General features: G+C 42.1%; 1 protein-coding gene across 4 annotated transcripts in view; it reads left to right on the top strand.

Annotated features, from left to right (window-relative positions):
- The window catches only part of LOC120506158 (serine/threonine-protein kinase PAK 3), a 125,815-nt gene that overhangs the window by 94,928 nt on the left and 17,476 nt on the right, over nucleotides 1-13,411 (top strand). For all 4 annotated transcript variants that reach the window (XM_039717379.1, XM_039717381.1, XM_039717380.1 and 1 more), the window contains exons 4-8: nucleotides 3,793-3,946; nucleotides 4,974-5,011; nucleotides 6,240-6,371; nucleotides 6,977-7,139; nucleotides 11,638-11,701. In XM_039717379.1, the coding sequence (XP_039573313.1) occupies nucleotides 3,793-3,946; nucleotides 4,974-5,011; nucleotides 6,240-6,371; nucleotides 6,977-7,139; nucleotides 11,638-11,701 (551 nt within the window). The remainder of the gene's footprint in view (nucleotides 1-3,792; nucleotides 3,947-4,973; nucleotides 5,012-6,239; nucleotides 6,372-6,976; nucleotides 7,140-11,637; nucleotides 11,702-13,411) is intronic.

The raw sequence follows: 13,411 nt of genomic DNA, 5'->3' as shown, positions 1-13,411 counted from the left end.
CCCATGAACTGAGTGGTCAGACTGAGTAATCACCACTGTGGACTGGCTGCATACACCAAATAGGATGGGACAAATCATTTGCCTGGACAAAGGATGGCTAATTTTCAGAATTTGAGCCCTAAATGTGATTTATTCATAATGTTCTACTTCGATTGCTACTTTGTTTCACAAAGATGTTTCAGAAAGCTGGAAACTTTCTGTGTCCTACAGTAGCAGTTGCAACAATAGGAATAACAGTAGAAGAAAAAAGACACATTTAATTACAGCATGTCTTCAAAGGAGTAGTGAAATTGAATTATCCTTAGTAATTAGGAAATACAGCTACATGTAAAATAAGTGGACTAGTTAATTAGGATTTTTAAAATAGATGTCATAAAATCTTACTTCAAATTTTATTCTGTGCCAAACCCTAGGGCTTGACTAAATGCATGTTTAAAAAGCACAGATGTGGTCATTTTTGATCAGAAGCTTTGCATAAAGCTTTTAAAATTGTGTTTTCCCTGCTGTCTATCCTGATTTTTCCTTTTTTTTCCTCTCATTCCCTGTAGCTACTTTATTGTTCAGGTTAATCTTCAGTGCCATTCTCCTTATCTTCATATCATATTATGTTACTTTATGCTTTTGTTTCTCTCATTTTTTGTGTGCATCACTTCATCTTGTCCATCTTCACCTTCCCACGTTTATTTTTCTTCCCACTGGATGTTCAGCTGTTCTTATTCTATATCTGTTCTTCCTTTCAGCCTTCTGCCTTTATTTCTATCCTCTGTTTGAGACTTTTTCCTTCTGACTCCAGGCAAACACAATGGGTCAGACTCATTTTCTCTCATAATCTGACTGGTGGTCAGGGTCCTGGTTAGTTCATGTCCCTGCCAGCTGGAACAGAAAGGAGAGACATCAGGCTTAACACACTTCAGTTTTAAGCACAAGCACTCACTATCTGTATTTCAGGGATCAAGGTTTGGATCATTTTGAATGTTGTTATTATCTACCAGTGTTTCAAAACAGTCTCTAGCATCAGAGACCTTTTGGGTTTTCTCACTGTCAGATGCCACCAGCACAAAGCAAATCAATTCTACATGGCTAAATAGGTCCAGCTTTGTTGCTGTAGCACAGTTTCTTTTTAAATACCTTTCCAAACAGTGGATGTGAGATGTCTGCTGGTTTGCAATTTTGTTTGCAAAATTCGTTCCCGAAGTGTGGAAGTGCAGTGCATTCAAAACTAACCAAAGGGACAGGTGACTTCCCATGCACAGCTTGCCAGCACAGAGCTTAATGCTGTAGTCCTCAGTGGAGTCCAACACCAACCAAAGGAAGGGAAATTTTACACCATTAAGAACTAGATATTGGTCCCAGCTAATCCCAGATGCAGGCACTGCATTACACAGTACATTAGGCATGTTTGATTTGTCCCAACCTGGATAGAACCTGTGTATCAGTCATGTGGTAAGTACATCCTGCAAAGGGACTGCCACTACCCCTACCATGTTCTGATATTCCCACTGTCTAGTGATCACTCTGTCTGCCTCTTTCAAAAGTTTGGAAGTGCCATGGGAGCATCCAGTCAATGTGCAAACATACGGGGGTTTTTTGTTTTGAATTATTGCAGCTGTCATGCCAGTCGTGCCTGCTCTCCTGGTTACATGCAATGCATTGGGCCATTTTCTGACACCAAACCATTGCCCCCAGTTGCATCCCCTGGTTGATGTTAGATGCATCCTAATGCACAGTTGCATGGGCTCCTGTGTTCTGGCTTTCAAGCTTGAGCATCAACCTGTGTTATCCATTGTGAAAAAAATATTACATCTCCATTTCACTGTGCTTGGAGCAACCATATTTGCTGAGAAATAGGGCTTTTAAAGCAGAGAAGAACATTGGTTGGAACTTGGGAGCATGTTGCTAGAGCTTTACGTTCTTTTATTTGAAAAAGGAATTGCATTTTCTGAATGAAGGACAGTGTGGTTAGCAGGCCTTTGGGGCGTGTTTTTTGTAAGGCATGCATGTTTGAAACCATTTCCTCATCCCCAACCTAGAAGAAAATGTGGTTACCCACCAAACTTTTAAAGCTTCTAGATTATGACATAAGTAAGTGGGAAAAGTTGTGGCTATAGATCCAAAGAAGTTACACGTTCTTAATCTAGTCAAGCATTTCTTTACAATTGTCTTGATTTTCAGTCTGACACACACAGATTGTTTGTGTTGTGGCAATGCACAGCCTCCCAGATTTCACAATCTGACTTTGACCATCTGCTCTCTTCACTGGTCAAATGGTGATTCACAGGGCTGGAGAACGCCCAAGCCTGGAAGAAACTTATAGAGCCATTCAAAAATGGTCACCTGGCTTCAAAACTGGTCAAACAGCAAAGGCCCAGAGCCTTCTCTTTTTTTTTATTTTGTTTTTTTGTTTAGTTTTAAATTGACAAGGGAAATCACATGTAATTTTTCTAGTCAATTGCCATTAATTCTCAGGAATGTATTTTTATGAGGAGACAAAAACTGTTTAAAAGCAAGAGGAGGGGGAATGATGCTTCCAAACTTTGGAACGGTTGTGATTTTTCTGTTTTCCTAAATCTGCCTTCCTGTAGCCTGTCTATCACCTGATCTATTTGGTATCCGCTTCATAACTCCCATTTTAGATGGGACTTGCCCATTCTGGCCCATTGGTTTCCTCCTCCTACCACCTTCTAAGTTTTCCCACATTCTGTTTTAACTTTCTTTTCTTTCTTTATTTACGTCCATTACAGCCAGATCTCTATGGCTCACAGATGTGCCCAGGGAAGCTCCCAGAGGTGCGTCACAGGCCCCAAATGCTTCTTTGAGATGTCATAGCACTGCAGCAGCAGGTTGATGTGTGTGCAGTAGATTTGTTGCTTGGCTTTTCCCACTTTTTTTCATCAGTCCTAAACTTTGGAGGCCCATGTCACACATTGTTTTGTGGACAATTTCTGAGAAGAAGCTATATGGAAGTAGATTGGGGTGGCACGTTTTTCCTCCAGTGAGCCCTACAATTTGCTGGTCAATGTCAGCTGTGCAGTAAAGGGGGAAATTACATGCTGGAATTATCCTGGATAACTGAAGCCAGTTCTCATCAATGGAATTTCAGTGTAGACCTGGGGCTTTTAGTGATTGGATTGATTTTCAAATTCCACCTCATCCATAAGATGTCCAAGAATTCATCCAGAGCTTTGGATGAACTCAGCCTGTTTTATGAATCCCTGGTTTCTGTATGTTTGCAGTAGAGAACCTAGAGACATCCTTTGCAGCTGTGGTATACGTCAGTGTCATGATTTTGAAAGCTGAAAGGCAGATTCTTTACCCTGCAGTGTTCCCTGGTAAACTGAAAATTAGTTGTATCAGGGTGGGGTTTACCTTTGAATCAGACAGCAGTGATCATTTCAGCAAAATGTGTTTGCATCCCTAAGCATGAAAAGTCCAGTGTAAAGCTCCTATAAAACACTGTGTTGTGCACCAATAGAAAATAGTCTTGTTATGTCTGCCCAGGCAAACAAGCTTAAGCCTTAAATCATTATTCCATGGAAGAGCAGAGTTGATGCCAGAGAAGTTTCATCCCCTGTTTTTCCTCTCACAGTCATTACTTTATTTTTATAAAGTTGGGTCCTGGTTTTAGCTAGATTTTTGATAGAGAATAAATGATTGCATCTAATTTTAATTGTAAGGTGTCAATCAAAATTTCTGCAAGTAATCTTACAGCAAGCATGGGATCTTGGTAAAGATCTGTGAGGCTGCAGATTTTAAATACTCTAAACCCACTTTGTTTCCACTCGATGTCTACAGGGCATTCCAGAACAGTGGGCCAGGCTACTACAGACCTCCAACATAACAAAACTGGAGCAGAAGAAGAACCCACAGGCTGTTCTAGATGTTCTCAAATTTTATGATTCGAAAGAAACAGTTAACAACCAGAAATACATGAGCTTTACGTCAGGAGGTAAGTTGATGTCTCCCCACAGGGGAGGTCAGGCTCCAAAATGAGTCAGAGGAAAGTTCAACATTCAGGTTGTCAGGAGGCAGCCTGAGCCAGTTCTACATTGTGGAATACTCCGGAAATTAATTCCATTTCTCCTTTTTCCCCCTCAAACGTCATTAAAATGATGACCTTGCTTTGTTGCAGATTTTTAGAACTAACCAAGATTTTGAAACAAAAATGCCATTAAGATAGCATTAGTTTGGTAGAGTGCCTGTCAACAGCTTCAGGTAAAAAAGGGGGTGTCAGTATTTATAAGGTGCAGACAGCATTTGGAGTGTCACCTGCTGGGATTCCATTTCCTCCACAGAATGGTGTGTGGCAGAGGAGTCTGTCATTTCCTCAGTTTGAAGGTTCAACCAAGACAACTTCCAAAATGCAGAATCTTCTCAGAAGTCTTTTTAAAAACTGTGCACTTATCTCCAGGATTGAGAGAAATATCGTTTTTTCCCAAATTCCATAATTAAAGGATTTGACTAATTTAATGCTTACTGTGTGCTAAAATAGCAATTCCCTTTGTGATGAAATGCAGACTTGATAACAGTTCATGTGTGCTTCTGAACCCAGGAGTTGTTCTCATGCTTTGTCAGAATAGAGCTGCCATGGCTAAGGGGGGTTTTGGGGAAGCTTTTCTGTGGAAATGTTGTCAGCAAGCTAATGAGAATGAATGCATGCAATTAATTGGAAAAAACCCCAAAAAAACACAGTATGAAAAGGAGAAAAAGCTGCTTTAGTTCTTGGGTGGAACAGAAGCATTAACAGTTAAAGAACAATTTGCATTTTCTTCACCAAAATTCTATTTACTTTATTTACTGGCAAAAAATAGAAAGAGTCTGGAATTTTGTCCTGTTCTCTTCCTTGCTGTTGCTCCTGAAGAGATGGTGTGGAAGAAAAACGATCTCTATTTGCTTGACTTGTTCTGTGGGGTTCCCCAAAACAGGCAGGGATTTTTTCTAACAGCGTCTGGTTCATTGTCCTTTGCTCGTTGCAGATAAAAGTGCCCATGGATACATAGAAGCCCATCCCTCGGTGAGTGGGAAAGTAACCTTTGATATTCTTAATGTTTAAGAATTGTGGAGCAAGCCATGAGCTTTCCCTGGCTGATTTATGATTTTCCATTTGAGTTCTTTTTAAATAGGTGAAAGTCTGGTTTAGCAGACAGAAGGTTGCTGGCTGGTTTTAGCCATGGTGTATATCATTCACAACAATATGCAGCAGCACCTAATAAGCCCATTTTAATTTAGTTTTAAAAATTTAGAATGCCATTTCTGTCGAGTTTCATGATTTCTCCTTAGTACAGCTGGATATATAACTGAATATGAATAAGGTTATAATTGATATGTAACTCACTGTAACCATTGTAGGAAAGTTTTAAATAACCATCCACTCTAATTGATGCTGGATTGCAATAGCAATCCCAGAGATGTAGGAGTGACATACACATTAATACTGACCAAATTTATTAGGGTTATTGTTAGTGAATTAAATAGCAAGTGACTGAATGGGGATTTGGCTTTTATTTTAAAGTGTTAGGCAGCTTCATGTGAGGTTTGTGATTACACAGCCAACTGTGTATAATGAAATGAAAATCATCTTTGAATATTCACACTTCAGATTTTCAATCAATGTCACTTTCCTTATCTTTAATAAAACACACTTCTCAGAGGAAGTGTGGTGTTCACTAGAGCAGAGGAAGCCTTCCAGTAGCTTTTCCAGTGGATATGGACACCTTGGCAGATGCCGTAGTATTTTCATCTAGCAGACAGAGGCAGTAGTGAGACAGTCAGCATGACAGCTTTCCAAAATTACCAGTTCAGGTCTCCCTTTGCTGTGGGCTTCCCTTACTGGTATTTCTACTGGACCAAAGGGATGGCATTTTAAAGAGAGTGACAGTCAGATGTGAATATGTTGAATGGTGCCTTTGATTTGCATCAGTTCTCCAAGTAGCCTGGTGTAGCCACCTTTAAAGCAATTGGTAAAAACTTCAGAAGGTGCATTTTCATTTTTTTGTTTCACCAGCAAATTTGGGATGACTTGATATAACCCCCTGCCTCTGAGTAGCAGCTGGGAGTGGTGGAATTCAATGCATCTATACCTTCAAGTGTTGTCTTGAGTTTAACTTAGAACTCAGGCCCATAGGAGGGTGTGCATGTCTAGATTGGCCTCTGATGTCTAGGCAGACTGAGGGTGTAGGTAGCTGTCAAAGCTTCCAAGTGCCAGGATAGCAACTGTCACTCACAGTACTGTCTGTCCACAGAGCACAAAAACAGCATCAGAACCTCCTCTGGCTCCCTCTGTGTCTGAAGAAGAAGATGAAGATGATGAAGAGGAGGAAGATGACAATGAACCTCCGCCTGTTATTGCCCCACGGCCTGAACACACAAAATCAGTAAGTGCCAGCTTTGGTTAGGTCTGTGTTTGGTGCAGTGCAGAGCTGCAAGTTTGTGATCAGACAGTGCTGAAGGGGCTGAAGGTGCTTTGGTGGAAGTCCTGTCATGACAGGAGCTTCACTCCAGCCACTGACACTGAGAACATTTGGTTTGAACTTTTACATCCGCGTGTCAGTTTCCTGGGGTTCTGGTGAGGGCCATGGCTTTCTTCTTATATCAGGTAAGAGGTACCATCATGTCCTTTAATGCCACAGGTGTGAAAGTGAGCCACTTTGTGCAGCTGTGCAGGCCCCCTGTCAGCAGCAATAGCAGTCCAAAGATGCAGTTCATATCCTGGCAAGATACATAGGACACACTGTCCTCTGGAGGTACCTGCTCCTCTCCATGGACTGTACCAGCAAATCTCTGAAAATTGGACATGAAACTGGCCATGAACTTGTAACCTTTCATTTTCACTTGTTCAGTTTGAGAAGTGGACAGCAAAACCAGTTTTAGAGTCCTGGATGTGGCTGACACGATCTTCCTAAGGGTTTGTACTTGAAATATGATCTCAGGGGGATCTCTGCCAGCCATCTTTCTGACACAAAATAATTTCTTGTCACAGATCTACACACGCTCTGTTATTGAACCTGCCGCTGCACCAGCACCAGCTAAAGAAGCCACCACTCCCCAGCCTGAAAACTCAAACACAAACACCCTGTACAGAAACACAGACCGGCAGCGAAAAAAATCCAAGATGACAGATGAGGAGATCCTAGAGAAACTGAGTATGTATTGGGTGTTTGGAGTCTGCTAGAGCAGTGGATTTCCTGCATATGTCAGCATTAGCTGTACCAAATGTTTCTCACAGTTGAGTGTCACAGAGTCATTTACAACTCCCTACAGAAACTGTTGTGCTTCAAGGCAGCAAGAGAAGACTTGGGGTGTCCCTGCTGCCTCTGAGGGCAGCTGGGGCTGGGTTGGGTTTGCCTGAGCTTCCTTCTGTGCTTAAGGCAAAAGCAGAGATTGTTTCTGGTTTCACAGCAAAAGGCTGTGACCTAGTGAATGACGTAGGGAACTGCTGTGTATTAATGGCCAAATGAAAAAGAATGTTTGAGTTCCTAAATTCTCTCTAGACTCATAACTTCTCATGGTTCACTGGAGTCAAAATACTTTGCAAAAGTCTGTTGGGTTTTGGGATTTTTGTGTATGGGAGGTTTTTTATTGGTGAGGGTTTTTTTACCAGTAGACAACTGCAGCACTAAGCTGGTTCCTTCAGCCTCAGTGAGCTCTCCTTGAGACAGTTACACATCTTCCAGGTATTCTTTTGCTGTCCTTTTCATAACTGTTATTGCTCCTCCTACTTCTGCAGTTAGTTTTTAAGAATTTTACAGTTTTGTCAGTGAGCTCTCTTTTAGAAGGAGCGTCTGCTATATATTCTTCAGACAACACAGCACTTTCTCATGGCTAATTCCTAGCCAGTTAATACTATTAGAATCCTGACTGTTGGCTCCAACCCCTGTGCACATCATACTCTACCGAAGCACAACAAGCCCTTCCTGATTCTGCAATGCAACCAATTTAATTTGCTTTTTGCATGTAATAGCTGCCAGTGCAGTGTTTTCAGATTAAATGGTTGGGTTCAGAGCACAGCCCAGGTTATTCTGTGTCTGCCATTAATTGTTAGTAAAAAAAGCAGATTGATCTACACCTCCTTCTGTCACATCACAAAGCCAAGAATGTGTCTTTAATGGAGGCAACTGCTTGTAATAGAGTGCTGTGTGGCTGTGGCTTTTTCTCAGTGGTTGCCACTGCTCAACCTTCTTGTCATACCTGCCCTGCCACCGATGGCTGCTGTGAGTGCACAGGCTGAAGCCTTCCTTAGCTGTGAGATTTCAGCTGCTTGTGTAGTTTCCTGCATCCTTACCAGGCTGACATGAATCTCAGTGACATTAGGGAGTATCCAAGGGATAAATTCAATAGCTTTAGCTGAGGGCACAGTGAAATAAATTCCAGAGCAGGTGGTTACCTGCAGGTATGTCAGCTTATAGAGAGAGCAATTCTGCTTCTTTAACTGATGCTAAATGTTTGAGGCAGGCTTCCCCCCTGAGATCTACAGGTACATCTGCATCCATGAGCTCAAGTATGTCTATCATTTATTCAAGCTGCTCTGTATGCCAGGTTGGGACAGAGCCCTGGAGTTTGGAGAGTTATATCTTTGAAATGTTACATGCTTTCATGCTTTTTCTTTCTTAACAATTTGCTACCAAGTGAGCAAGGTCTGAATGTCTGCCTTGGGCAAATTGTGATGTGGGCAATGAAAATATTTTTGTGCTTTCATGAAGCTGCCTGAAAACAGACATGATGCTTTTTTATTAGTCTTGAACTAGTTATATTTAAGCAGTTTGATGCTTGTTCTATTTTAACTCACGTGACTGCTCCACCTTGCTTACTTCCCTCACAACTCTTTCTATGCTACTTTTAGGAAGATGTCCCTGCCCTTTTTTATCTAAAATTGTTTCATAATTCTTTTCTGCTTGAAATAGCTTGAGTTCTTTTAGAGCTTTTAGAGTTTTATTAGTGAGTAAAGACTGTAATATTGAGATAAGATCAAATAAAATTCTGTCTGTAATGAAATCATGACTATGTTCCTCTGATAACTATAAAACAGTTCAGCCCAATTCAGCTTTCTTATCCACTTAATTTAGGACTTGATAAAGGAAAATGCTTAAAGACATCAAAATAGCTGATAGGTTTATCTTTTGTCCAGAGCAGGGAGTGCTTGTCTGAGTAGGAGCTGTGTACCTGTCACTTTGTTGATTTTAATGCTGTAATGTTTGATATACATTGGCTTAAGTACAGGGAGCCAGCCACAAACAACTGCCTTGGAAAAGCAGCTACTCAAGTCTTGAGGAAAAACTCTGGAAATCTGAACTTCAAAATTAGTGGCAAATTTGGGAAATAATTTTAAAAAATCTTTCTTCTTCAATCCTTCTGTGTATTTTCTGAAGTGAATGAACTTCCATGAACTTCTGATAGCTGTTCTAGTAGATACACCATTCCATTAACTTGCTGAAAATAGCACTTCACCAGGTACTGGCAGCACAGTGTTTTTCCTGTTATTCTGCCCAGTACAGAATTAGAGCAGTGTTTGATTTACTGCTGCAGAGCTCATGGGGTTGTGAGCCACGGGGTGTGAGACAGTCCCATGTGGGACAGTCTGGCCCCATCACCCATTGTGGACTTCATGCCACTGACAGCTGAAGTTAAACCTTGCCCTGCTTGACACCTTCTTGCCCATTTGGAGAGGCTAGGAATCTGATGGTAAGGAAAAAAAGCAGTAATTAGGATATTTTGTTTGTGTCTGATGAAAGAGCCAAAATCTGATAGACTCAAACAAAACTATCTGATGGTAAGGAAAAAAAGCAGTAATTAGGATATTTTGTTTGTGTCTAATGAAAATCTGATAGACTCAAACAAATCGTAAGGCTTAATTAAATAAACAGTACTGGTTTTTCTGGTCTGGTAGTTTCCTTGACAGAATGCAAACAATGAAGCCTAAGGTGGTGGCTCAATGCAAATGTCTTTATAAGGACTTACCTTGGAACATACATCACAGAAATAGTTCAAGAAGATGAGTTCAGAAGGAAAGACTTCGTGATCTGCAGCATATTTCCTTTGACTGATCTGGCTGTATCCCTGTATCACAAATACAAATGTGTATTTGTTTACCTGTGCATCCAGACTACTACTAGATGATGCACCATTCCCTCTTAGTAGTCACAAACTCCTCTTCCCCCTGTCCAGGCCATTTGTATAGAACAGAGAGGTCTTTACCATCCAAATGGGCATCTGACTGGATGCCTAGCCAGGAATGCTGCCTGCCAGCACAGCAAGAAGACATCAGCATGGGCATCAGCACCATCTGGTACACTCCCTGCTAAAGCAATGTTGCAGCCCTTGGCAAGAGTGTTAATGGGAGCTGCAGGAGAAGAGGTTTCCTTTGCCCCACATGCTCACTCCCCTTGCCTGGTGCTCTGGGAACACCAGCCAGGGCTGATGGCAGGGTGAGCCTGCCTACTGCCTGGGATGCCCACAGTCTCAAGAACCCTGAAGTGGTCGTGCCCTGCTGTGCCAATCTGCAGGAGTCAGGTGGATTGGAGTGTCAGGAGCCCAAGCTGAGGAACCTTCAGAGCCTGGTTAACTTTTCATAGTTTCATCTTGCTGAAACACGAGGCATAAACCAAAGCTCATTCTACTTCTCTAGGGCAGGTCTTCACTACAAAATAACTCTTCAGTAGAGAAGAGCATGACTAGAGGACTCTGGGACTCCCTTCTAGCTGACTAGAAGGAGGGATAGGAGATCAGAAGGTATAAACCTCGTGATCCCACTGTGGAGCTTGACCATCCCACTGCTGTGGCATGGAGCTTCCAGGAGGCAGCAGCCCCTTGTTTGGTCTGTCTTCTGCATCATATCAGCTGGGCTCAGGATCAGCATCCCTTTGGGCAGCTGTCTGTGTCACAGCAGTGTCCCAGGAGCACTGCTGTCCTTGTTAGCCATCCTGCTGGAGATGTTTCAGGAGAACATGAACACAGTGTGTGTGTGGTGGTGAGAGGGCGAGTCCAGTGTGAGTGACGGGGCTGTGTCACATTGAAAACCAGCAGTGGGGTTCTTGAAATGGTGCAGGGCAGGGCTGCCTTCAGAACTTAGCCTGGAAACCAGTGATGGGGGCCCTGGTTCTGAAACCCCATCATTCTTGATGGTGAAATGAGATGCTGTTCACTGCAAACATTGAGGCATTCTTTTGGCAAACTGCTGAAAGGTTGAGATGATCTCCTCCTCTCCTGGAAGCACTTGCAATACTCCTCCTGTCCCAAAAATGGTAGCTGTTCATAAAAAAGTGAACACATTTAATCTTCAGAAGTAGTAAACCTTTTGTTGAATCACAGTGTGTTTATTCCCAAGAAAATACAGGCACTGTTGTTCCAGCTCTCCTTAATGTTTGTAGAGGACAAACAAGAGGCTTGCATTGGTGCCTCTTGTTTTCTGATCTCTGTCTGTTCTGAATGTTTCTCCTTGTGTTTAGTTTCTTGTCAGGGTAACCTTAAAGGACTGTAGCAAATCGGTGTTTATGGAGGCCATCTGTGCTGTGGAGCTGTGTCTTTTGTTGCTACCCAGCTGACCACAAATGGCTCAAAGCCCCAGACACTGGGGCTGCATTTCAGATCTGCTGGAAGGTGGAATCTCTGTTTTGAAGTGAGAATCTTGCATTTTTTTTCTTTCAGGGAGCATTGTGAGTGTGGGAGATCCTAAGAAGAAATACACTCGATTTGAAAAAATTGGCCAAGGGTAAGTCATATCCCAGTTACTTGTGCAAAGCCATGGGCCAGGTATTTTGCTGGTGGAGCATCAAGCATAAAGATAAGCAAGCTCCAAACATGTTCAGATATGATCAGGTTTAGATCCTCCTGTCTCTCAGTACTGATCAGAATTTATAACTGTGGTCAAAAGTAATTGAAAGACAGCTTGATGCTGACAGAATCTTATCTGCAGCAAGCAGAAAGGCCTGAAAGATCTCTTGTCCCTCAAGTGTATGGCTCTTGTTTGCTTATTTTCTTAGGAGAAAACATTTTTGTATGTCTCAAAATAATATGACCATACTGAAGAAAGGAGAAAAAACATTATTACCTAAAAGAGTAACTTACCACCTGACCAGCTGTCAGCTGATGGCTCTCAATAATGTTTATTTCAAATATTTGCTTCAAATAATATTCACTGGTCAGGCTTATAACCACATAGTTTAGAAATTGAAACCAGAGATGAAATAATAAGCTCTTCTTTCTAGCAGGGGTGGTAAAACCCAAAAATTCAGTAATAGACACAGTGCTAATGCACTTCAGAGGAAAATATATCATCTGCCTCATGGCAGATCCCTTGTGGATCCTGTGGGTTCTAGGCATTTATTGAAAATAATCACCCAAGCCATTCCCTTTTGAAACCCAGCTTTGCTAACTGTAAATTGAATTAATTTGAAATATTTCCTATGTGAGGAGGCAAGAACAAAAGAACTTACCTCAAAATTAGGTATCTGACTTGCATTTTAAATATGGACTGCCTGCACCATTGGCGTTTCCTTGGCAGTGTTGCTGTTCCAGGAGGACTGGCACCATCTGTGTGACACCAGGACACTGCTGTCAGTGTAGGACAGAAGCTGTTCACTGCATCAGGAGATATTTTCCTGCCTTAACTGTTTGTGAGGTCGGAGCTCAGAGTAACCTGTTGCTAACCTGGAATAGTTAATGTACTGCAGAAAGAGCTTGGGTGTGTCAGCCTTTCTCTGGCAGGTTTTATCTTAGATCTCTCTGATTTGGTAGGGCCCTTGTAGGAAGATGTTTATGCTCCATTCATTGAATAAAAACCCTTTCTCAAATTCCAGCTTGCTTCCTATCCGAAGCTTTGGTTCTTACTGACATTTGTAAAATGTCAGTGGAAACTTCAAGCTGTGCCTGTCTCTTAGAAAAGAGGTGTCAGCTGAACAAATGAGAGCAGAATAAACGTGTGTGAAGCAGATTATTGCTGTCACTGTGAGAAGGTGACCATCACCCTCATGGTCTCCTATTTCCATAGTCCGAGGAGTGAGCTTGTACAAAGGTGTCTTGACAACTGGTGGACAGACAAGTGGCCTAAAAGGGTATCTAAATGGATTTCCTCCAGCTTTCAGTACAGCCTGAAGATTGCATAGCCTCCTTGGAGAGGAGTGTGCTGCCATAACTAGTTCATGCCTCTAACACTGCAGGCCAACTTGCTGTGATAGGAAAAGATCCTAAAGAGAAAGATCACCAGAAAGGTAATCAAACAGGGTGATCAGGAGCATCCAAAGTGCTGCATGGCTGGGGTTTGGGTGTCTGCAGCAGTGCTGGGCTGTGGCACTGCCTCAGCAGTGCTGATGAGCTCAGTTAATGCAGGTGCCAGTTCCTGAGCTGCCACCTCTGCAATGAGTTGGGTACAGCTGTGCCAAAGGCAAGTGTTGTAGTGTTGGAAGTGAGCAGGTTTTTAGTA

The sequence above is a fragment of the Passer montanus genome, unplaced genomic scaffold, assembly GCF_014805655.1.
Source record: "Passer montanus isolate IOZ18808 unplaced genomic scaffold, ASM1480565v1 scaffold38, whole genome shotgun sequence".
Classification (NCBI taxonomy): Eukaryota; Metazoa; Chordata; class Aves; order Passeriformes; family Passeridae; genus Passer; species Passer montanus.
Note: the sequence above shows the minus strand (reverse complement) of the source record. Positions and strands in the feature narration are given on the sequence as shown.